Here is a 26,124-nt window from a genome sequence, read left to right as displayed (position 1 = left end):
AAAATTAAATAGCTGGCTAACTATGGGGAACTGGACTCAATCCCACTGAGAACACTCTGGGGCACACTTTCTGCAGACCACAATTTGGAACTCACCCAATGAGGGCTAAGAAGACTGGGTCACTGATTCATTGACTCCTACTTTACCTTGGTGACAATTGTCTCTAAGTTGTTAAGACATAGGCACTTGTATACTTCCCTAGAAATAAACTGAGGGACATTCTAGAACATTAGTAGAAGCCTTGGGCAGAAAAACAGAACCATAGGTAAAGTGGGAAGCTCTCCATTGTCTGAAATGGGCCAAGAGGCATAACTGATTCACACATCACACTACTTCTCAAGCCTTAGATTACCACCCATCTCCTGGTACTTCCCAAGAGCCACAATCAAAGACACCAGTCCTTTAAAATGTAATTGAGAAGAGGCGCCTTTAGTGTCCATTAAACAACTCACAACACTCCCTCCAGTATTCATGATAAGTATTTTTCCATCAATTAGTAGACTGTTTCAAAGAAAGAAGATTCCTACTATGTTGTTCTTAAGTAATATAAGTATCAGTGTTAGGTTCTAATGAAATAATTTTCCTACCCAAGCTCCTTAATTATCAAAATTGTACGTAATAAGGGGGTGGGGCAAGGAACAAACTAGTAGACCAGTCATATTTGCACACTTTCCTCCCTCACTGTCAGTATCTTAAGCTGTGGTAGCAATTTGTGTTCCACTGACTTTTCTTTGCTTACACATGTGATCGAGTGTTTCTGTGGTTATGTAGATTAGAGAAAATCTTATCATGACAAGGAAGATGATTTCTTCAATGCAATAGTCCAATCTTTCTTGGAGCAAAATAGAAATTGGCCACAGCTCTGTCTTCTCCTCTGGGAAAACATCCCACAGATGTGAAGCAGATGAATCTAGATTTAGACACCATCTGTTTCTCAGTTGCAATTAACATCAGATCCAGGATGGGTTGGATTTTTACCATTGAGTTGGCCATCTCCATTGACCACTGGGGACTCTTAAATCATGTGTTTGTTGGAATGTGAAACTTGGGCTGGATTTCTTTGGATGGGCATCAACTCTTATGAGACAAAAGAAGAAAAGGAAACTAAACTCTTTGGCAAACCATTCATTCATGTGTGGTTGCTCCTATGGAAGGAGTCACCACAACCAGAGAACAACAAGCCTCTAGGTCTTTCCTTGTAAGGAAGGGGTGTAAGAGAGAATACAGACACTTGTCAAAGTCTCTTCTGGTCTGTGGACCCTACTTTTCTAAAATGTTAACATATTAATGCCCTCCCTCATCAACAATACTCTCTAGCACTTTTTGGATGTTTGCAGCATTCTAGCTATTACACTAAGAATCATGCATGCATTATCTAGTCTCAAAACCAGAAAATAAGGAATAGTATTTTCTCCATTTTACAGACAAGGAAAGAGTTAATGCCTAATAAGATTAAATACTTAGTATCATACACCTGAAAAATGAGCCAGACTTCTGATCCCTTCTTTGTGAGTGTGGCATCCATTTGCTTCGTGACTGTGGTACCTTCGATGCCCCCTCTAACTTCCTTACAATAGGATCAGCAGTACTCAGTGATTAAGTTCCCTCTGTTCTGGTTTTGTAAAGCATAGCAAGAACTGTAAAAACTCAGAGATACAGCTCTCTTCTAGTAGGCTTCATAGCATCTCTAGCCTTGGCATTCCTTTCTCTTGTGTCCTAGCATGCTCTACCTCTGTGTGCCTTCAGATGATCTCCAGGTTCCTATCTGCAACACTGATTTTTGCTTTCTCTAAGCCTTGGGGAGGACAACTGAATGTCTGATTAAATTTTAGCACTCCACCTTGCAGCCATGTCTCCTAATGCTGGTGTCAGCATCTACAAACTACAGAAAGTCCATCCTTCTCATTAACCATGAGAACACCTCAAAGTGCCTCTCTAACTACAGAGAGTGTTTCAGTAGAGTGGTTGATTGAAACTTGATTTCTTCTTCAAGTCACACAGGCCAAACAGATTGTAAGGACATAGTGAGACAGAAGGCACGCACCAGTTTCTCTGGGCTATCCCTGAATTTTAAGCCAGCCAACAAGAGAGGAGAAAGAGGAGTCCATGGGCCCATCCAAGCTAATTGCCTGACAAGAGAGGTTTTGAATCTTCTACTTAAAAGTCCATAGTAATTATCTGGTAATTATTCTAATGCATTGTCATTGAAGTGTGAAGTTTGAAGTGCTGTAAGAGGAAGTGTGGGTCTGCCTTAATTTGCTATACTAGATGCTAAACAACAAAGTGAAAGTAGGTGTTTATGACCACACAGATCAGGACTGTTGACTTTATTCATTTACACACCCAGCTCGAGGCTGGACCCCCACCCACCCATATCATCCAGCTTGTTAGTTCTTTGTACCCATCTCAGGAAGGATCTGGGTACATTTTCAGGCTGGTCCAATGTAGCTGATTAACACTATTGCAAGCACATCCTATGGGACTAGTTTGGACACACTAAGGACACACAGTTAAGGAGGTAGTTCTATCCTGAGAAAGTTCTTGTGACTTCTGACTAGCTGTCCAAACCTAAGTTCAGGGTGCCAGTCTGCTAGGGCATGCAAGCCATCACCATAACAATGACAATTAACTTGGGTTCCAAGTCCTTACACAGTAAAAGACAGGATGGGAAGAGGGGAGGTGGAAAGAGAGGTTGGACATCTCTTCCCTGCTCCCTCCTGGTTCTTCCGGGTCTGGTAGGACCCTGGCAGGGATAAGGCAACGAGCAAAATTATTTGGGTGCCCAGAACTTTGCAGTAGTGAGGAGCTCCTATCTTGCCCTGCACCAGGTGCAAGCAGCAAGAAGGGAGTTGCTCTAATGTGGTGAGTGCCAGGAAGGCGATTCATGGCAGATATTTAATCACACAGGAAGATGAGGCTCCTAGGATATTATAGATATTACAGATAATTTACATGTTCCCTTGGACTCCCTGCATCAGAACTACCTGCTGCTGGTTAGAAATGCAGATACCTGGGTCTCAGCCTAGGCTTCACATAATAGGTCCCCTACAATCTGCTGGGAGCCCACATTGTACAATGACACAGTAATAAGGTTACATGTGGCTGGACAGTGGTGGTGCATGCCTTTAATTCCAGCACTTGAGAGGCAAAAGCAGGTGGATCTCTGTGAGTTTGAAACCAGTCTGTTCTACAAGAGCTAGTTCCAGGACAGCCAGAGTGTTATACAGAGAAAACAAACAAACAAAAAAAGTTACATGTGATCTTTTGTTCATGTATAGATAGAAGGTCTTTAACCGGTCCTCAACAGCCTGTTTTGGAAGGAGTGATGTCACAGTAGTAAGAAAGATCCAAGTTATCCACTGAGGACCTACATCCAGATCCTGCTGTTACTACTATGACTTCAGGCCTACACTTAGAGAGGAGGGAAACACTGAATTCCATTGAGAATTTAATAAGAAAAATGGCATAGCAAGGAGGACAGAGTCAACAACAATGTGTGGTATATGCCAAAATAAGAGAGATCATTTGCAGTGTATTCACAATGTTTAGTTGACAAAACTATGATAGATATGCTAATTATCCTGAGGTGACCATTACCCAATGTATACACCATTCAAAATATCATATTGAGGCTTTTTGGATTAAGCTCAGTGGTAGAGCAGTTGCCCACCAGTTGTGAATAAGCCCAGTAACACACACACACACACACACACACACACACACACACACACACACACACACACAGAGGGGATTTAAATTCAGGCAAGGAGACAGAAGCAATACTCAACAGTCCTCTCCTAGAGCTGCCCAGTGGCCAGGTGATTGAGAGTATGCACTCAGAAGTGGGGGGTTACCTGGGTTCACATACTGGTTCTCCCTCATGCTAGCTGTGGGGACTGAGCCAGTCCCTGACCTTCCCTGTGCCTCAGTTCCAAATCATGAGCCTGTGTCCCTTCCTACAAGCTATGAAAAAGTATGGCTGACACACACAGAGAATCCTGAAAACCCATTTTACCTGTATGCATCATCCCAGCCCTACTCACCTGTTCACACACCTTCCTTCTGTAGATGTCCAGCAGGGGCAATAGGAGAAGTAAATGGACACAAGAGACAATAATGAAAAAGTCATGTGGAGTAAAAATAGCAGAGAGAGAAGACAGAAGGAAACAAAAGAATATGGAGGCATTTAGCAGGCTCTTCTTCTACTGAACTATCTCCCCAGAGATAGCAAATTTCTCATCTCCAGGCTCCACAACAAATGATTTGTGATGCTATGATACGGAGCAGACTCAAACACTACCGAGGATCTTATTATTTGTTTGTTCCCATCCATTCATCTATTGTAGTATATTTATTCACTCAATTATTGTAGTGCTTGAGATTCAAACCAGAACCTCATGCATGTCAAGCAAGTTCTTTACCCTTAAGATGTCCCAGCCAAGCATCCCTCCGGAGTGCAGGCATTGCACCTTGCCTGGGCAGCACAATAGAGCTGACCCTGTTGGCAGAAGTTGTGAGCATGGGAGAACTGTCCCTACTACTCATCTGTCATGTGGTATAGGTGCGGGAGAGATACAGCCCCTTACCCCTCACCCCTTACTACTCAAGACAGACTAGCAAGCTGACCCTCCCCCTTACCAGTTGCAGCCCTCAGAAAAGTAGACCCTGCACCTTGCCTGACAGCACAGTAGAACTGACCCTGTTGGTGGAGGTGTGGGTGAGCCAGCCTTGAAGTTGTGAGCATGGGAGAGCTGTCCCCATTATTCATCTGTCATGTGACAGCGTGGGCAGGGAAGAGATGCCTCCATCAATGCCTGAGGCAAATGGGAGAGCTGGCCCTGGGGTCATAAGAGTGGGAGAGCTGCCCTTCACCACATCAGCTGCAACTGGATAGGGGCACTCGGAACAGTGGCCCATACACCTCACCTGAACAACACAGTAGAGCTGGCCCTGTGCTGGAGGTGTGGGAGAGCTGACCCTGGGATGTGAAAGAGAAGAACCGGCCCCACCCCTTGCTCATCACTGCAAGGGGTGAACTTGCCAGGGCCATGGAGGAGACCTCACCCGGTGGTGAAGACAGGTGGTGAAGAAGCTGGCAGGCTGACCAACCTGGCAACTTCCCAGGCACAGAACAAGGGTTTTGTATTACCCACCCCAACATCCACCGCATCTGTGATCTGGCTGGGGTGCAGGGGTGGGAAGAGAAAGTGGTGGCAGTGTCCTGTGGGCCAGGGCTGCAGGGACTCCACACCACAGGACAGCAACAGGATGTCCAGGAAGAGTCCAGTGAGAGCTCAGCATTGATGATTGTAACAGAGACCAGGGGCCTTGAGCCAGACCGGTGATTCTTGTGATGAAAGCCTGCATGGAAAAATGTATAAAGAGTTTCACTGCATGACTCACCATGTCACATTACACAGTGAGGTCCCCCTCCCCCACCCCACTTTTTCATCTTAAATTTTATTTTGTTTTATTCTGGGGTGGGGGAGAGAGGAGTGGGATTGAGAGACATGATGTGAAAGACACAAAGAATAAAATAAGTTAATAAATAAATAATGTCCCAGCTGAAATCTAGGACATCTGAGCATACTGAAGTTCCTTTAAAGTAAAATAGTCACGAAATTTGTGTTAATGGAACAAGTGTCTTAACATATCATCCTTCCCATTAGAATCCAAGCCCCTCACTTTTTTTTAATCTTAGAGGTCTTTTACTTAAATATTATGGGGTTTTTTTTTTTTGATGAATTGCTGTGTGTGTGGATATGTATGTCTCTGTGTCTGTATGTGTTTCTTATGCTTTTTTCTTTAAGTTTTTTTTTTGTTTTGTTTTGTCCTTTTGGTTGGTTTGTTTCGTTACATGATTATTTTCTAATGAGAGAGAGGGAAAAAAGGGTGTGGATCTGTGGGGTGGGGGGAATCTGGGAGAAGTTGTATGGAGGACTGTGATCAGATATGAGAAAAATTATTTTCAATAAAAATTAAAATTACTGAAAAAGAATAGGAGAAGCAGCAGCAGCAGCAGCCAAGGCCCTGAATGGCTTTAAAGACCTTCCCAGTGCCAGCTGACTAATGACCATGGTGGCACTCAAAAGGGTCCTCTAGACTTTAGGAGGGCCTTGTTTCTGAAAATGGCCCGCCTTGATTTCCCCTTGAATTTTATTCCTCCCACATTCTCCCTTACCTCACTTCCCTTTTGCTTTCATTTGGAAAACAACCTTGAGACAAAGATTTGAATATAAATGGTTACTTGTGGTAGAAATTCATGTCACTGGGGACTAGGAAGTGGGTCAAGGAAAGGAAGGGTGCTGTTGAATGAACAGACATACAACCTTCTTGACAGGTGACACTCCATCCATCTGGGAACTGACCTGGCCACCTAGTTACCCTACCCAGAACACGAGGGAGCTATGCATTGATATACCAATTCCCATAACTTATTGCTTGAGGACTGCACAGAGGGTTAATTAATTACCCAACATTTCTTTTCCACACTAGAGCAGATTCTGATGTTAGAAAATTAGTAGTGTTCTAAATTATGCTTGAAGAATATAGTTAGATAAGGAAGGAACACCAGTGTCCACCAGCTATATCCCCCTTCCCTGGCACTACTATTTGGAACTTGCATCTATTCTGTGAGGCTTGCTGTCTCCCTGTGGTCACTAGAGTCCCTGAGTCAGTAATGGATACAGGATCAGCTCTACTGTAGCTTCATTGGGCCAAGAGACACAAAGCTTGTTATGAGAAAATGATTTCATTTATTTATTTATTTATTTATTTATTTATTTATTTATGTGTATGCATATTGTGGGAATTACCAATACAGAGTCATGTAAAAATACAAGGGAATTTATTAGGGAAAACCTTACTTACAGAGTGACCTAGCCAGCTGGCAGGGCAGCAGTAAGTACAGCAAGCCAAAGTTGAAAACGGAAGAAGGGAAGCCCACATGTGTGCCCCTCACTCTTAAACCTTCCCTATGTCACCCAGTAGGCATACTTGTAGCCAGCCCCTAGCAGGCATGGTAACGGTATTCCCTACGTATGCATATGGTATATGGACATGACCATATGAGTGTGTCATATAAGTATACAGGTATGCACATACTCATGTGTACACAAACATGTGGAAGCCAGGGCTCAATGTCAGATATCTTATCCAAGCCTTTTCCACCTTATTTTTTGAGGTAAGTTCTCTGAACCCGGAGCTCACTGATTCTGCTAGGCTGGTGGGCCCCAGGACTCCGCCTTTTCCCCCATCGCGCACACACACACACCAATGCTAGGATTTCAGAGACATGCACTGCTATGCACAGCCATTGCTTACTTGCTGGGGATCTGAACTCAGGTCCTGTGTTTGCACAGCAGGCACTTTACTGATTGAGACATCTCCCCAGCCCCAAGAAAATGCTTTTAAAATGAATCATTTTCCTTTTCAAATCCCAATCCTATAAGCACTTAAAATGGGAAGGGGGAAGAAAATCTACTTTTTTATTAGTGAACCACAGTTCCTTGGAGGTTTAGAGCAATTTCTAGCCAGGCAAGAGCTCCACAGACCCGCCCTATGAAGTGTTCCCCAGTTCTTCATTCATGGAATTGAGAGACAGAGACCGGAGGGCAGATGATGTAGTAAAAGGAAATTATCTGTGAAATCTGCTGACTGTAGATGCCACATAAAACAGCAGGGTGAAAGTCACGCTGCTCAAATACATTTTCCCCACGATTCAGAAATGCGTATGGATATCAACATTTCAGCTCTAGCCTGTTCACCCCCATTAAGTCACAATCCACAAATATCTCTTGTTATGTTGGGCATTTTTTTAAGTTTAACCACTGTAGTCAAAGTTCTGTAGGGTTTTTATTTTTTTGGCAGTCTCTGACTAGTATATTCTTTAAGTATATGAATATTATGTCAGTGGAAAAGAAAGCCTGTGGTCTTTGCTGCCCCTGGAAGTTCTTGATCATTTTATCACTTAAGAAACTGCCTTCTGGGGAATCAGTCATGATTTTGTGTTCACTGTGACTATCTTTGTTATCTATTGCCACATACAAAAAAAAAAAAAAAAAAAAAAAAAAAAAAAAAAAAAAAAACTTGATGCAAATGTCCTCAGTTGATTTGTTGAACTTGGGTTGTGTTTGGCCAGTTGCAACTGGTCTGTACTGGAGAGTCTTTTTGTCACCTGATCTCTGACAGACTTGGCAAGAACAAGTAGAGCGAAAGGCACTGTTGTGTGCGTCTTTTCCTCCAGAGGACTGGCTGCCTCCATTGCAACAGTAATATTGGCATACGAGATACGTCACTACACCCAGGCACTGTTGACCATTTTTCTCAAAAACAACCTTGTAAGCCACCACCAATCATGGCACAATGATTGGTCCCACATTGGAGGCTACACAGGGTAAAAGGAATCATTTGAATTCATGCAATGCGGAAGTGTCATATCTGAAAGTTAATGTAGCCCTTCACCTCTCTGTGTATCCTCCCAGGCTCCGGACATTTCTTTTTCTAGATCTCAGCAGTGACACCAGCTGTCCTGGGATCCATTCACTTCACAGAAGTCATTCTGTGCCAGCTCAGCCTGGAACATGGCAGATACAAATACATGATGGATACCAGCTGCCATTCAGGAAAAGGAAAGCTAATTACATGAGCAAAACTCATTCATACCCCCAGACTGTGTGTGATCAATGCCAGCATACAGATTCCCACTCTGACAGCTCTCCCAGACTCCAACGAAGAGAAGACCCTGTGATCTTTCAAACTGAAGCTAAAGCTCTAGAGATGAATGCACCCTTCACTAGACACATCCATTATCTCCGCCCCAGACTTCATATTGGCTTGTTCAGATTTCAGACCTGTCTTGTATTTTACATCAAACTGTTACGATAAATCTTTCCGCCAAAAGCCACTGAGCCCCACAGCCACGTGTGAGCTTTATGCCAGCCGCCTGCCCAAGTTAGCCCCAAATGAATACCAAGAAACTTGTATTAGGTATTTTATAAGACTTATCGGACGCCTTATTGGCATCCCTCCTTGCCGATGGCTCATATCCTGCCGCTGGAGGAGGCGAACGGGAAAAAGGGGGCCCTTTCTGTTTCTCCTTCGCTTAAATATGAGTCTCCTTGCTATGTCACTTCCTGTCTGGATCAGCACTTCTCTACTACATTTCCCAGAATCCTCTTTGACTCCTAGTCCCATCTACTTGCTGTCTCATTGGCCAAACAGTATTTTATTTAACAATCAATAAGATAAACATGCACAGTACATTCCCCATCATCTCCTCTTTTCTGTCTAAAATAAAAGGATAACTTACCTTTTATAATAACTGAAGAAAACTATACCCTTAACTTTCTGCCTTTAACTCTATCAAAGACCATAGAAGGATAATATATAAACTCTAGATCTGACAGAGACATCTCGCTACCTGGACAGTCATCCAAAGTTCCTCTGTAACGTTGGGACATCCATCTTCAGCCTATAGGCCATAGTGTGTCTGGCACACTTTTCCATTTCAAAAGGAACCCTTTAGTATTGTCTTGTTTTAAGTTTAGCAATCACTTTCTTGTGGGTCCTGCATGTCTAGTTTATACAGCAACAAACAGTCTAGGCAAGAGTAGTTTCTTGCCCAAATGGCTAGTCTTGCCATGTTGAAAGCAAACTCCATAACGAGTTTCTTTGATGCCCATCCTCCTTTCTGACGTAATTGGTGTGCCAGGAGCAGTTGTGTCTCACTGCCAAGAAAAACCCTAAACCATTTAAATGCCATATTTCTGTAGGTCTTTGAAAGGTTTGAAGAATACCTAACCATCTCAAATATATCTCTATATATCTAGAAAACCTAACTAACCTAATTATAAGTTCTGACTACTAGGTAAAAGATCTGTATAAACACAACACCTAAACAAGAGGAGACATATACATATCACAAAATTGACCTTAAAGTTGTATCAATAAATGAAAATCTATACCAATGCAAAGTATTCATTCCTATATCCTATTCCCCTTTTCTTTCTTTAAAAGGAGATTGACTTTGCTCATTATCATTTATAACTAAGCCCATTTAAATGAAAATAAACATTTATAAACAATATTTGGGGATTTGGGCGTCGTTCTTTCTAAACTGCTTTCTGTTGATTGGGGCGATGTTCATATACTATAGGGATCATGATAAAACATAGAAACCTGACCAAGTCCTTGTTTTTGTAGTCTGTAAGGCTGTATCATCTCAGCTTTAGGGGGTCTTGCTTGATCAAACCATATTAGTCTGGAAGGAATCAATAGTTTTTGATTTTTTGTGGAAATACAAGTAAAACCTTTATTTCTAAGTAGCCTGTCCTTAGACTTAAATTTTGAAGTCAAGTAAGTTGGATTAATTTAGTAGCATTTATAATCAAATGTATTTTAGCAGTAGTAATTTTTTCCTCGGCAATCAAACAATTTAAAGACAACAATATGGCATATAGTATCTATATTCTCTGTGTATTTTTATCTTTATGTGGCTTTTTTACTATTTTACTTTTTTTTTCTTTTGTATCTTTTTTTCCGAGACAGAGTTTTTTGTGGAAATCTGTCTGTCTCTGCTTCCTTTAGCAAATCCTATCGGCGTTGGCCATCATAACCGGCTACTCTATTTTCTCCTGTTACTTTTCCTCTCACCAGCCTACATATATTTTTTAATGTAGTGTAAACTTTTAGAGTTTTTTTTTTTTATCTGCATCTGTCTTTATCATCTTGGGAGTGTTGAGCCTAAACCCCAGAAGTGTCGTGATGGCGCGAGCATATGGAAGTTGTTTCCATGCCACTCAGTGGCCCGACAGGGCAAGCTGTGGCGGCAGGTTTACCTCTTTCTCTGGGAACCTTGGGGCATGGAGTTATCCCACTCCTGACATCAAACTTTATAAAATAAATAGCACTGAAGAGTGTCAGCAACTCTGACAGGCAACCCCAGATTAGATGGCTGGGACTCATGTTTCTCTTTCTGCAAGGTTGGATAGACAGAAAAGCAGAAGCTGAGTTGGAAATCAGAAGAAGGGGCAGAGGCTGCATGGATGAGAATTGCCCTGTATAGAGAGAGCTGGGCTCAGAGAAGGGTGGAGAGCGTCCTGGGGTTCAATATAAGCCTTGCCATTTGCTTATTGCAACTCCCTGCATTGCCTGTCTCCCAAGTACCAGGAGAACTAAGGGAGATAGTTCTGAAAAGACCTGGGGTGGGATTGCACACAGTGGCAAATGTTGTTATTCTTCTCTTTGATGATATCCTTTGTCCTTTGCAAAGACAGGCCTGGGCAAATGAATCTAAAAGTCCTTTAGTCTTGTGCCAGTTGCATGGACAGCCTTATAGATGTCGAACTTCCTGTAAGAATTTCCCACCATATATCATATATCTAGTCTTTGAGCCTTTGTTTGGGTCCTTTGTTCTTTTAGATTGTGCATTTTGTTTATTTTCCTGGTGGGAACCTGCTTTTCTGTGAGCCTAATGGGAGAGATGTGCAGGGGATTATAACCACAGAAGCACACACACACACACACACACACACACACACACACACGCACGCACGCACGCACGCACGCACGCACGCACGCACGCATGCACGCACGCACGCGCACGCATGAAAGTGCCCTAGAAAAAGCAAGGCACCTCCACATCTCCTGGGCCTCACATCATCCCCTGATATGCTTTGTCAATAGAGTGATTGGCAGTGTGTATCCCCACCACACCTCACCCTATCTTAGAAACCAAAATCAGTGTGGCTTTCCATATCCATCACCCTCAAAAGCACTGTGAGCTTGCCAGATCTGTTTATTTCGTGTCCCAGCCCAAGCGTCAGTGTTACAATATTGGATGGAGGTTCTTGTCTTGAAACAAGATCAATACTTAATATGGGAACATGCTCTAACGGAGAGGACTCATGGACTTCTAAGCAGCAGCAGCTACTCAAATGAGCTGTGTCAGTGATAGACAGCTTATTTAGGTCTTGGTTAATCCACAAATGTGTTGTTCTGTATTACAATTACTTAATTTGGATGTCCTTTCAAGGACAGTGTTAAAACCTGCATGTCATTGGATCAGCCAAGTCACACAGCAAAAGGAAGTTTGAGTGTGTTACTGTTTGGGGATGTTTTTATGGCAGCTCCAGAGTGCTGTAAAATACAGTATTAATTTTTTGTTTGACATATTCAAAAATGCCATGGGCAAATGATTTTTGTAGATTATGAATATATCAGGCAGTAAAAAATTATTTTAGAGACTTCTCTGGGTTCTCAGAGGTTAGCAAAATATTTTTTAAAAATGCCTCTAAAACTTCCTACCACTTACACAAATCACAGAAGAAATGCAAATTTAGGGGGAAAATATGGATAATAACTATAAAATACAGATAGACTGATTCCAATGAAGAAACATGGCTATTACTTTGAGAGCATGACCAACTCGTATGCAAATGTACTTATGTATGGGAGTTGGTCCACATATACACCTAAATAATTCAACAAGAGAGCGACTGTAATTTTCAACATTTTCATATAGCAATGGAGTATAGATGTATTTTCTTATCACTAAATGTACATTCACACAATCTCTTTTGACAGCATTGCACCGAATCATGAGTCATAGTTGATCTAACCATCCCTGTGGTGTATTTTGGTAGGTTTTGATAATTTAGCATAGTCTGCAGTTTAGGACACATCATCTTTGTGCTTTTGTGTAACATTTCCACAGAATAGAGTATTACATTGTACTTGAGAATCTCCCTGTCCTATGGGAGAGAACAAACACATACACATGGAAAGAAATCAAGTGAATACAAAGGGACCCAGGGGACTAAATTAGTGCACTGGCCAAGAGTCGAAAGCCTGAGATCATTTCTAGCTAGGACTGTAGCAGAAGGCCCCAGGAAAGAAAACTGTGAGCCACAGAAACAACACTAACACAGGCTAAGTGCAAAAGGCAAAGCTTTGGCTCATGAAATTGAAACATCCACTTGGTTTCAAACTGAGCTGCGACAAGTGTTTGGATGTTGGTGTGTGTGTGTGTGTGTGTGTGTGTGTGTGTGTGTGTGTGTGCGCGCGCGCGCGCGCATATGCACCTGGTGCACCTCGTGACTCAGCTCCTCAATGTGGTAGCACTATTAACAGACTCTCTTCTCTATGACTTCTTCCTCTGGCAGCCTCAGGCCTGAGGGGTGTTTATACTCTCTATTAATCTCCGCCTGACCCTTTGCACAGTCCTTCTGACCACCTGTCACTTTATGACAAGAAATGGCATGGTCTGATAGCTGGCCTGGGTCTTATGCTTGTGCCCTGTGTGACTGGAGACCCATGCTGTGAAGTAGTAATCAGTGGGAAAAAATGATAGAAGACGACAGTCATGAACAGACTAATGAAGATGTTGGGCATTGAGCAGGCGCTGGTAAATACTTTAGGCTACAAATACTGGAAAGCTGTAAACCGAACAGCACCAGCAATGCTGCTGGTGTGTTATGAAGTCCAGAAGGCATAGTGGGCTCTACCGCCATATGATCCATGGCTCCATGGTGACATTGAGGACTCCGCTGCTTCCCAACACAGAATCAACTTCTCTCTTAAGAACCCCACACTTCCTATGTACAGCTAGCCACAGAGGGTGAGAAATGACCCTCTTTGAAGAGTTGGTTAACTCTTTTCTTTCATCTGATTGGATGAGCCAAGTCACATGCATACCTCTAAACCAATAGCCATCTCTATTAAGAACAGTACACACTGATTGGCCAATCAGTGATCCGGGAGAAAGGGTGAAACACCTTCTCCCTGAGGCACTGGGAATATGTGAAGGTTCTGGGATCCCCTGAAGAAGTGAGAGGTGTATGTTGAGTGGTCATTCCACACTGGAATCCAAACAAATGGTCATTGCTTCAAGATGGTGTCTTGAATAAGAAGAAGACAATCTCTGGTTAGAAGGTGAAATTCTAGGGATGCCCTGGTGATAGCTGACCACAATGTGGAAATAAGTTTGCACAGGGACCAGGTAGTAAGTAAGCTCACTGGGATATGATCAGCTACTCATGCTTTCAGGCAAGCCTTGGGCTGACTTCTGAGGATGTAATTACAAGAGGAAGTTCATATCCTCAAGAACTTCTGGTGGTGGAAGCTGGCAACAGACTAATAGAGTTAACCTATAACCTACCCAAAAAATCAAGATGGAAGTGTATAGAGGAAAAGGTGGGCAGGGAGTCAGGTTGGCATTTGAAAGCAAGGTCGAGTAACACAATGGTATATATGAAGGGAAGGGTTCTTTGGGTAGAAGAAGCAGCAAGTGCAAAGGCCCTAAAGCTGGTGCCACTATCTTCTTGGAGTTTTAGTAGGGGGACAAGAGGCAGTTAGTAGGTAGAGAGGTCAAAGTGGAAGCTAAAGTCAGGCCATGGATCTTTCAGGAATTGCAGAGACTTTGTACTTAGCCTGAATAAGAAGTTAAATTTATGATAATGGGGGATAGTAATTGCAGGAAACAATGACCCAGCACTTTCTCCTTGGCTCTGCATGACTCTTAATTCTTTCTCCTCTCCTTTCTTCCAGGCCATGTATATGTTCTATGCACTTGCCATCGTGTGTGATGACTTCTTCGTCCCATCCTTGGAAAAGATCTGTGAGGTATGTGGGGGCACATCCCTAGTGTGCTTGAGAGGAGCCTGGGATGGGGACTCTGTCCTGCCATGGTCTAGCCTCTTCTCTGAGGTCCTTGGGAGTCTCAGTTGTAAACACCTGCAGGCCTGAAAGAGAAGGACAGTGTTAGCTCAGTCTTCGTGACTGATATTTGGTAATCCCCTGGGGTTGGGGCAGACTTTAACCCACAAAGCATCTGCCCTTACTGCGAATATCCTCAGGGTGTCTGTGGGGATGCTTCCAGAATGTCCTGCAGCAACATACTTTGTGACTGCTCCAGCACATAAAATATTGTAATAAGGTGTAGTGTTTGCGAACAACCTGCACATATACTCCTGTGTGCTTCACTACACTGCTGTAAGTCCTGTGGAGACAGATGTTGCACTGTGTTGTTTAGGGAATAATGACAAGACCAAAGCTGTATGTTCCTTGCAGATGCAAATAGTTTTTCAAATAATTGTGGTTTCTGTGTGTTAAACCCACAGTTGACACCCCAGGCATGAAGCGTTAGACTTTGTGTTCTGCCCCTCCCCCTTTTTTTTCAATTCTGCTGCTTCTTGCTCCCTAGCCTTCCCTCCACCTTCCTTTGCTTCATTTCTTCCCCCTGGGGTCCTGTTAGGGTAAGAACCTACAATCACTACATGCTTCTCTCACACTTAACTCTCTATTTACACTCTGGGGGGAGGCCTGGCAGGCTCTGGGACAAGAGAGCTGGGCACAAAGTGTTGCACATTATTCGCATTATCACAGCCACTGCCAGGCTGAAGTGCAAGTTCAAAAAAAAAAAAATTCAGAGGTCAACAAGATGGCTCACTAGGTAAAAGCACTTGCCACCAAGCCAGACAACCTGAGTTCAACCCTCATGTCGCACATGGTGGAAGGAGAAAATAATAGTCTCCAACAAGTTGTCCTCTGGCCTCCACATGTGTGCCTGGAATCCACCTGAACATAGGAGCATGTGCAAACATACCCTAATACACACAAATGTGCATTACACACACATATGCCATATATAAATAAACTTTAAAAGGTCTTTAATACCCTACTAGGAAGCTCTTGTTTTCTTATCACCTTCATCCCACTGTCTGTCCTGAAATGTATCCTTTTTATATGCAAGCTTTGTGTTTTGTTCTATCTACTGTTTTTATTTCATTATCTGAGTGTCCCACCTGAAAGTCCAGTAGCCATCAAGCCTTGTGGCCCCTTCTTGCTCCATTCACAGCACCCAATTCAGTCAGTAGGTCCCAAAAACCTACTGACTGACAGAGAAGGCAGTCAGAATTTATATTTCTAATCGGATAGTACTGAGGATGCTAGTCTGGAAATCTCACTTGGAAGATTATATTAACCTAAGCATTTTCTTCCAAACTCTGGACATTTGTTCACTTTGTATTTAGAAATAAACAATCATTGCACAGCAACCCTAGATAGGTCACAGGAGTGCATCGTTCCTCTTTGCAGTGACAGTAGATTAAGGAAAGTAGGGTGGTATCTGGGATGCACAGTTCTCTAGTAGGGGTGTGATTGTCACAATGATCCAGCCCAGGAACAAGATCATCTTATGGCAAAGGCAAGGGAGTGTTCAGCCTGGTAGTAGGGGCATTTGGGATCGTTCGGTATCCGTGGAGGATTGGCTCCAAATCCTTGGCTGTTCAACTCCCTTTTTAAAGTAGTGGAGGAGTGGCCGTGCACTCTGGAGGTAGAGGCAGGCAGATCTCTGTGAGTTCGAGGCCAGCCTGGTCTCCAGAGCAAGTGCCAGGATAGGCTCCAAAGCTACACAGAGAAATCCTGTCTCAAAAAACCAAAAGAGAGAAAGAGAGGGAGAGAGAGAGAGAGAGAGAGAGAGAGAGAGAGAGAGAGAGAGAGAGATAAAGTAGTAGAAGAGTGTAAAGTGTAAACCACCTCTAGCCTATACCTAGTATAATGTCAGTGTTATGTAAATCTGTCAAGGATACTTTTCAGAGAGAAGTGATGAATAAAAAGATAGTGTGTTCTTAGTAAGGATACAGGCTTATGTTGTTTGTTCCCCCCTGAGTATTTTCCATCTGAGATTAGTTGAGTCAATAATTAAGGATACAGAGGGCCTACTTACCACCGGTTGCTACTTTATTCTCATACAAAGCAAAATTGTTCTGCCTCTCTCCATGTGACATGTTTGCTGTTAATAGCAGAGGTATTTATCATATCCTATTCTATCAATACAGATAGCAACTTGTTAAAGTTAAGAAGAGAATGTTTAATGGGATAAAGATGCTATTTTTACTGGGTCATCGGGGTGCAGGAAAATGGCTGTGTTGCTAAGTCAATGTGGTGTGACTGTGCCCATCCTCTAACCACATCTAAGACGCCACCAGGTGACCACAGTCAGCTTCTCTCTAGGAATCTAGAAACTGAGGCTCAGAGACTTAGTACCCTGCCCCAAGTCACACAGCTGTTGAGGAGTGAGGTCATGATCTGAGCCCAGGTTGGTCTGAGCTTACCTCTGGGTCATGGTCACACCTGTTGCAGTTTTGCGACAGTCTATGTCAGGGTTATTCAGAACTGCCTCTACCTCAAGGGTCCACAGCTATCTAGGGAGAAGGAATGCAGATGAGGGGCCTCCCTTCCCAGAATGCTGCCTGTTCCCAACCAAGTCCAGTTTTAAAAGCAAAATAAGTTACAAGAAAGCATGCCGTGCCGCATGCCTGTCTCTATGAGTACAGCTCCATGCACTTAAAGCCACCATAGTAGCTGAGGAAATGCCATGTCTGTAGATATGGATAGGACTAGAACAGAGCTTGTATCTCCTCGGAGATGCTTTATGTCTTTGAGACATAAAGACATAAAGCCATGTTTATGTCTTTGAGAGCTTTGCTCAACTCTCCCTGGCATTCCATTCTTTCACAGGATGTGGGGGGCATGATTCAGGGCCACCCACTGTGGCCTGGTAGGGCTTCCTAGCCTGGGACTCTCCCAATCTCTTTATATAGAGAAAGGTGATGCTATGTGTTCAGTGCTTGCTCTCAGACTAACTCTGGCGCTAAGCAGAGATGCTCAAAAGGGATGTTGTTTGGACTTTGGTGAAAAAAAAAATGATTCTAGAAAGAAATCCACATTACTCAATAAATCATAGCTGAGGCCGGAGATGGGAGGGGGTGGTTCAAGTTCAAGCCATGAAAAAATGTTGGGCAGGGAAGAGAAAAGAGTGCCAATATGATGAGCCAGCATACCAGCAACAGGTCAGATAAGTCACTAAATCTTAGGACAGCCATGAGGTTACATCATGGAACATACAAAGGTATTGGAATGTTGAGAAGTCCTTTGTCTTCAAAAGACAGACAGCCTCAGACTCTGCTACACTGACTCAAAGGGGGAGAGGAGTTTTAAGGGCTCAGCAAGGGGAACAACACAGCATTCCTGGGGATCAGGAGGTAGCAGCAGCCTTAGGTTGGCCAGAGCATGTGCATAAATGAGGATATTGGATGTCAAGAGTGGGAAGGCTATAGTATAGGGCCATGTGTTGCAAAAGCAGTAATGGGGCCTCCTGAGCTGTGAAAGAAAATTTACAGGCCCTTCTTCAGGAACTGTAAACACTCAGCTAGGCTCTGCTCCAGCCAAGCTATTTGCCCTGGCCATCAGTGAGCTTGTGGACCACTGATGAAATGAAGCACTCCACCTTCTATATGCAGGTTCCACATCCCAGCATTCAACCTTGGATTAAACTATTTTTTTCAATTACATCAGTATGGGACAGATAGACTTCCTTGTCATTATGCCCTGGATAATACACTATTCTATGTGGCATTTACATTATATTAGGGATTGTAAGCAATCTAGAGATGATTTGCAGTATGTGGGAGAATTTTATAAGTTAAATGCAAACATATTTAATATGAAACTTGAACAATGCTTGAGTTTGGGTATCTGGGTCCTGTAGGGAAGGAGGCATTCCTCACTGATCTCAAATGCTGACTATATTCACAGAGGGTTTCGTGAACCCAGAGAGGACTTGGTGCAGAGAGAAGGGAGCAAACGATGGATGCTGCCATGGTACCAGGGCGGGGTTGTGTGGAGGGGAGGACCAAAGGAGCTGCATCTGGAGGACAGGTCTTATTGACAAAGCATTTCAGGAAAAGACAGAGAATGCCTGAGCTACTGAACCTAAATGGGAACAGGACCTGTTGTTCATGCGGAGCCCAGGGTGTCCAGCTGTGAGGGGATGCAGGAATTATTCTCCGCTCAGGATGAAGCTAAGGAAGATTATCCCTGGCCTCCCCCCTTATAGCAGCTAGCAATGCAGAGGCAAGAGGGCTTCATGACTAATGATTCTAAGAGTCCAGTGAGGTATTGTCAGTTCTGAATGAATTAGTCATAAGGGAAGGAAGAAAGGAAGGAGATCTAGAAGCAAGAGAGAAACTAGACATGAGGCCAAGCTTCATAAGCAACAAGGAAAACCAGCCAGTAGAGCTCCAGAGAGAAGTACAGCAACTCGGGGCTTTCTTGGGAGCTGACTCCAAGGTTCCAACTTCCTGGACTCCTGGTTCCAAAGTCAAGTTGGCTTTTGACCATCCACCTCCATTGAGACTCAAGTGCCTGGGGCTTCCCTACCAGCCGTAGTTTTTAGTGTTGAATTACCATCTCAGGGTCTCCTCAGTACCCATGTGAACCTTAACTGTAAGAGACAAGGAACCCAGGATCCCAAAGAGAATGCTTCTTTCAGAGGCTCCTCCAAGGCCATACTGCCTCTCTGTGGCCAGGCATGGAAGTGTAGCCACTGGTGCTACTGAGAATAAGAGGGGGTGACACTGGAAACTGGAAACTGAAGTCTCTGCCCTGACACCAGAAGGGAACTGGGTGCTTCCCAACAGCCCGCAGCTTACTTTCAGAGCCATGGTGGGATGCCAGAAACCCTGACACACCAACCAACCACCAAGGTGCCTTTGTCTTGTGCTCCTGAAAATCACCTCCTAGCTTAACACACAGATTGCCTTGAGGAATGAGGAGTATCCCCCAAAGATCTAGGGCTGCATCATTTTCTACTCAGTCTGGAGTCCTCTCTCCTGCCGGACTACGCAGAGTTTGAAGGTCAAGGGTCAGGACTGTGCTTCAGGAGGGTGACTGAAGAGGCACATTCATGAGCTTGCAAATGAACTGCTGTGAGCTCGAGGTAGGAGAAGCTCTGCAACAGCCATGATCTTTGCACACGACTCTAGATGATCCACATCTGTTTCTAAACTCAGAGTGTCTGCCAACCCCTAGGAAGCTGAGCAGAGCTGTCGTGAGAAAGGATGTGACCAGCCACCACTGCCCACAGTGCTCTCACCTCCCGGCTCCACCCTCCTGGTCCTTGGCACAACAACCCCTGGGCACATCTGGGTTGTGGACCCCTAAATCTTCTGCAGAGCCTTTGACTAATGAATTCTTATAATCTGCTGATCCTGCAAGTGAGGGTTGTCAGCAGATTGCAGAAACAGCCAATCTCTGAATGGAGGACAATGAGAGGGACTGAACCCAGCCCCTGGGTCCCCCTGAAGTCCTAGTGCTGCCTTCCTCAAGGTTTAGGACCTGGGAAACACAGTCACATGTGTTCCCAGGTAAAATCTCAACTCAACCTGTCTTGTTTTTGTTCTTGCACAGCGCCTCCACCTCAGTGAAGATGTGGCAGGAGCCACATTCATGGCAGCAGGCAGCTCAGCCCCAGAGCTGTTCACATCGGTCATAGGTACGTGACACTACAAGGATATCTCAGCCCTTTCCTATGGGAGAGTGATGGGGAATGTACTGTGTATGTTTATCTTATTGATTGTTGAATAAAATACTGTTTGGCCAATAAGACAGAAAGTTAGACAAGACTAGGAGTCAAAGAGGATTCTGGGAAATGTAGTAGAGAAGTGCTGATCCAGGCAGGAAGTGACATAGCAAGGAGACTCATATTTAAGCGAAGGAGAAACAGGAAGGGTCCCTTTTCCCCTTGCTCCTCCAGCAGCACAATGTGATCCACCGACAAGGAGGGACACCAACAAGGCGTCCGATAAGATAAGTCTTATAAAATATATAGACTTATGATAATTAAGACTGAGCTAACAGATGAGAATCCTAGTCATTGGCCAAGCAGCATTTGAACCTAATACAAGTTTCTGTGTATTCATTTGGGCCCTAACTCAGGTGGGCAGCTGGCAGTGGGGCTCGGTGGCTTTTGACAGAAAGATTTCTCGTAACAGGAGAGAAAAGGGCTCTGGGGAAGAAGGCCCTCAAATTTGGGTTTTCTGCCATCAGCAAACAATGAAGTTCACAGAGCCCAAGCAGAGCCTCCCATTTTGCTGTGGTCATTCAATCCTTTTACTGTATGTGAACTTGTCCTAGACCCAGACCCAGGGCTGCTAAGGGAAAGTCTCACCTCTGGGTTCAAAAGCTCCTCCCAATGGTTAGCTATTTGCTGTGGATCCTGAGTATAGTTTAGAGCTAGGAAATGTCCTTCAGGTTCTCCTTGAGATGTAGCTGGACCACTACAGCCAGACTGGTTTTGGTCTGTGTTTCAGGAGTCTTCATCACCAAGGGTGATGTAGGAGTCGGCACCATCGTGGGCTCTGCTGTGTTCAACATCCTGTGTATCATTGGTGTCTGTGGGCTCTTTGCAGGGCAGGTAAGGCTGATGACATTTATGTGATGGTTGTAAGTAACATGTGGAGAAGCTAGGAATGTGGAGCTGGGGCAGGAAATTGTCGTGTTGGAATTCATCTACATTGGAGCATTGAGCAGTGTGATTGAAGGTTTCCACTGTTATTTGGTTTCCAGATTTATAGAAAATAGACTTTCCAGCTCCACATGGGAAATTAACCAGCCTGACAATGTTAACTGTGAACTGAAAATGTGATGCCCACCCCCACCCCTCACCCCCCATTTTGAGAGCTACTGATCTGTACTACAATGAGCTAAAATAATTTCCAATGTGATGGTTGCCTCAGAGGAAATAAGATAAAAGGGAGAAGAAAAGAGACAAGATTTTTCTGCTTAAAGACTTCTTCATAGTTGTCACCATTCAGGATGTCACCTTTCTGCCGGCTGCTGGAACTTTGGGGGGGGGGCTTATAGTCTTAAGATAACCTAAGGAGATTATTCCAGTGCTAGGGGTATCCTGAGCTGTCCTTCATGAATGTTGGTTTCTCTTGAATAGTCTCTGGAGTTTGTTCAGAAGTCAGAGTATGAGGCTATTGGGCAGCCAAGATCAAAGGTTCACAGGGCTTAGAGCTTCCCTGGGACTCTCATATCCTAGTTTCCTCAGAAAATAGCCATAATAAATAAGATCCTCAGTTCTCTGTCTAAACAGTCAAGACTCAGGATCTCCTAGAGAAACCCAGTTCTAATATTCCAGAGGTGGTCACTTATAACATTGAGGGACCTGGTAATCCACTTCACCTGATCAGGAACCTCAGTGTGGTCTGTGCCATGCCCTGCTGGAAGTGACTGGTTGGTATAAAGGGCTGAGACAGATGCTAGTGTCCTTCATCCTTATGTGTCCAGGCCTCTGTCTCTCAGAAGCTGCTCAGAATGGCATGATATCTGCTCTTCAAATGTACACTCAAGAGTTCCCTAGAATTCACCATTATTCTCCATGATCCATTTTTCCTGTCACCATTTCCATGCCAACTGATTTGTCTGGTGTGCCCACTTGTGTTTATTCCTTCCAAGTGATAGGCAGAAGAACACCTTGATGGTGTCCAAAATCAGCTCCAGGGCTCCTGGGTGGACAGGCCACTTCTCAAGAGGCTCCTGGGCAGGTGCTTTGTTCATGATGATTGAAGTCTGCCCCACTCACTTGACTGAAAATTTTCTGCTTTCTCAATGACCCGTTGTGTTAAGTGTAATGAGTCCACACTGCAGTGTTCTTGAATTCTCCCACGTAAGTAGCGCCGCCAAAGGAATGAGCCGCATGCCTGCCTTTACTGCTGTCATTCTCCCCTGGCTCTACCCTGCCTGACCGACTCACCATTGCCTTCCAGAGATGAATAGTCACACCACCAGAAGCTGTTGCTGTTCGCACTTTCTTAATTAGCATTGTCACCATTAGCTGTATGATTATTAGCCCAGCCGTTATTAGTGTTGTCATTAGTTCATTAGTCATTTGTACCTGCAACTTGATTCTGAAGCATGCCCGAAGGGGAAGAGATAATGTAAAGAAATGAAACAAATGACTGGGTGGTGTCTATTCAGTGCCACACAGCTAATGACTTATGAAATGACTGCAGTGTGTTTGTGGCGTGTAATTCATCAGCGGTACCACTCATCACAAGCTTGGCTAGAACACCAGCTCATAGCTTATGCACAGGTTGTTGGCATCGGTCTTTCTACCTCCTCCAGGTCCTTGCTGGCTGGTCTCACAGAGCCATGTGACTGGAGAGAGGTAACAGCCAGAGCTTTTCCTGGAAGCAGCCATCATGGTGATCCTAGATGTACCCTGCCTTTTTTCTTTTTTCTTTTATTTTTTTAGCCTGTGCCTACTTGGATACATCCAAAGTCATCTATACTTGCTTTTTTTGTAGAATCGCTCACATCTTTGCAGAAGATTGTATTTGGAGAGTAACACGGGCCAAAGAGTCAGAATAACCTGGGATTGCATATTTGCTCTGCCGTTTGCTAACTGGGTGACTTTGGAGAAGTTATTTTAGCTACTAAAGCCTGATCCCTTCTCATCTATAGAGTGGGTATAAACACCCCTACTTCTGAGTGTTGCCATGGTGCTGAAACCTATCATGTTTGACATTAATAATAGCACTTGGTCTGCAAGGACAGTCAATACAAGTTAGACACTTTGATCAACTCTTGGTATACTTATCCTGAGGTCCCCACTACCAGATTCCACCCTAGATCCCTGGGAAGGTTTGGCCATTCAGCTGATGGAGTGATTGACAAGGGTGTCTGTGACTCCTGTCAGAGACATGTCGGGGAGCAGAGAGGTCAGGAAGAAAGGTCTTGTAAATGAGAACGAAATGGTACATTAACATAAGAGATCAGAGGACAAGTACTTAGTCCTAGGCAGTCTCAGGAGTGGTAGAAAAGAACAGTCATCAAGTAGTGAGAGTTGTCTAGCCTCACACAGGGGGACGCATTCCCAGACAGCAGAGCTGGTGCCATGGGATGTCACAACAAAGGACAGGAATCAGGCAATGAGTCATTAATAAATTTACTCACAGGTACCACTTATTATTATTTATATTGCCCTGTGCTTTCACTTGGCTGGGAGAATTACAGCAAGCACCCATGGGTCTGTCTCTAATGCAGTTCAGCTTTAAGGGCAGTACATGAGGAAGTCTGTTGCCCATCCAAACTGAAAGTCATTAAGCTGTAAGGTTTGAGCTTCTGTCTCAATTAGTGTTTTGATGAATCTGGTGTAATTGGATGGCTGCTGTATTAGCAGTTTACAAACATACCCAATGCCTCGTGTTCGCCTGAGGTGCTTTGTGGAGTTTATACGGGACAGGAGGAAATTGCCTCTCAGAAAGTGGCTTGGAAAGAGGTTGTGGGTATCCCACAAGACATTTACAGAGCTGCAGTCCTCCCAGGTTTTCCTTAAGAACAAAGAAGAATAACAACGAAGTGAAAATATCCAGGTCTTGACGCAAACTTCTAATATATTTTGCATATTGCATTAAAAAGACTTCATGCCAATTTCATAAAACAATGTGCTTATGAATTTAAATCCACCATTCAGAGCATGTTAAGCTTTAAATACATAACCACAAACAGAGAGTAAACAGTTTAACTGCATCCCAGATTAGGACTTTCATATTCTGGTTATTACAGGCTGGCAGATGGCTCCGGTTTGTTATAAAAGCTCCCACATTGGCTCCTGGCATCCTTATAATGTCCCTGATGTTCTTTGGCGAGGTCCATCTAATCTTGGCTACATTTGCCTTTCTTCAAATAGCACCCTGTCTGAGCTGGCTCGTTTACACAAAACAGAGCAGCACCAAGTGGTTATACATCCGAGTTGAAGCTTGCCTTCATTTGAATATCCCCAGAAGAAGAATCCAGGCAGGAAGTCAAGTGCAAGTAGTTAATTTGAAAGGTTGCCCCAGGGAACACAAGCAAGACATTGAGGAAGTGAGACAGGGAAGAAAAAGCCACAGACAAAAGTATTAATGAGCAAGTTATCACTACCAGCAACTGGGACTTGATTCATCTTGGGAACTGGTTCACAGGTGTGCAATGATCTCACATAAGAGGCAAGAGAGCTGGATACTTATCCACCAGCTTCCAAATTCCATTCCATGTGAGTGCTGGTAAGAAACATGAATCCCTCAGCATTCCAGCTTGTTGGGTGGTCACAGTCAGGGTGGATGGACCTTGGGACTCAGAGAAAACCCCAGGCAAAGGGATGCAAGGGTTGCCTACTCAAAGGACCTGAAAAGGTGGAGAGATGCAAATGGGCATATAGAGTGTGTGGCAAACACAAGACTAAGGCTTCAAAATAAGCTAGCTCTTTAGACCCCATCTTCAACTCCACTGATGGATACAAGGGTGAGGACCAGGTGGACCACTAGGAAATTATAGATGTGGATCTGAGGCAGTACAGTGCTTGCCTAGTGTGTGTGAGGCCCTGGCTTGATCCCTAGTACCAAATAAATAGATAGATAGATAAATAAATAAATAAATAAATAAATACATAAATAAATAAATAAATAAATGTTCTTAAAGGTTTAAAAGACTATGATTTTTCATTTTCCAAAAGTGACTGATCCCACTCCAAGTATGTCAATTTAGTATGAATTTACTGAAACTATGATTCTCATGGTATAATTGGTAAGTTTATTAAAAAAGCCAGAAAAATCTTAGGATTAGCCAATGTATAATATTCATGCAGTGCTACTTGTATATTATATAATGTTTTAAAACATTTTAATATGTAAACGCATGTCATTCCTCATGTATCTTTATCATTATGGACTATGTTGTATAAATAATAATGTTTTTGCATGTGTGGATGTCTATGTGTGTGTAATATATATATATATATATATATATATATATATATATATATATATATGTCTATGTGGGTATGTGCACATGTGTGTGAGGTTTGGGTGTGTGTGGAAGCCAGAGGTCAACATCAGGGGTTTCAATTACTCTCCACCAATCTCTCACTGAACCCAGAGCGCCATCAACTCAGCATGACTGTCTGCCTCTGCTCTCCCAATGCTGAGGTTACAGATATGCACTGCCACACACAGTGACTACCCAGACTGGGGTCTGTGTACTTGTGAGGAGGCCCTTTATCAGCACAGCCATCTCCTCAGCCCAAATAATAAGGTATTAAAGGAAAACTGGTATATACCGCATGTCCTATAACCTCTGGGAAGAAAAATACAAATTAACAGTGACTCTGATAGTTTAATTCTGCCCCAGGTCAGAGCTTCATTAAATAGAAACCTTTCATTTAAAACGGCATGCTTCACAACTCACATTAAAAACCGTCATCGGATGGGGGAGCGAGTAGCTGCTGCTCAATAAGCT

At 43.7% G+C, this 26,124-nt stretch overlaps 1 protein-coding gene across 1 annotated transcript in view; it reads left to right on the top strand.

Annotated features, from left to right (window-relative positions):
- Slc24a3 (solute carrier family 24 member 3) overlaps positions 1 to 26,124 on the top strand; it is a 474,391-nt gene that overhangs the window by 325,828 nt on the left and 122,439 nt on the right. The window contains exons 4-6 of the mRNA XM_027421608.2: positions 14,548 to 14,622; positions 20,251 to 20,335; positions 21,153 to 21,256. Coding sequence (XP_027277409.2) covers positions 14,548 to 14,622; positions 20,251 to 20,335; positions 21,153 to 21,256 — 264 coding nt within the window. The remainder of the gene's footprint in view (positions 1 to 14,547; positions 14,623 to 20,250; positions 20,336 to 21,152; positions 21,257 to 26,124) is intronic.

The sequence above is a fragment of the Cricetulus griseus genome, chromosome 6 (assembly GCF_003668045.3).
Source record: "Cricetulus griseus strain 17A/GY chromosome 6, alternate assembly CriGri-PICRH-1.0, whole genome shotgun sequence".
In the NCBI taxonomy this organism is placed as follows: Eukaryota; Metazoa; Chordata; class Mammalia; order Rodentia; family Cricetidae; genus Cricetulus; species Cricetulus griseus.
Note: the sequence above shows the minus strand (reverse complement) of the source record. Positions and strands in the feature narration are given on the sequence as shown.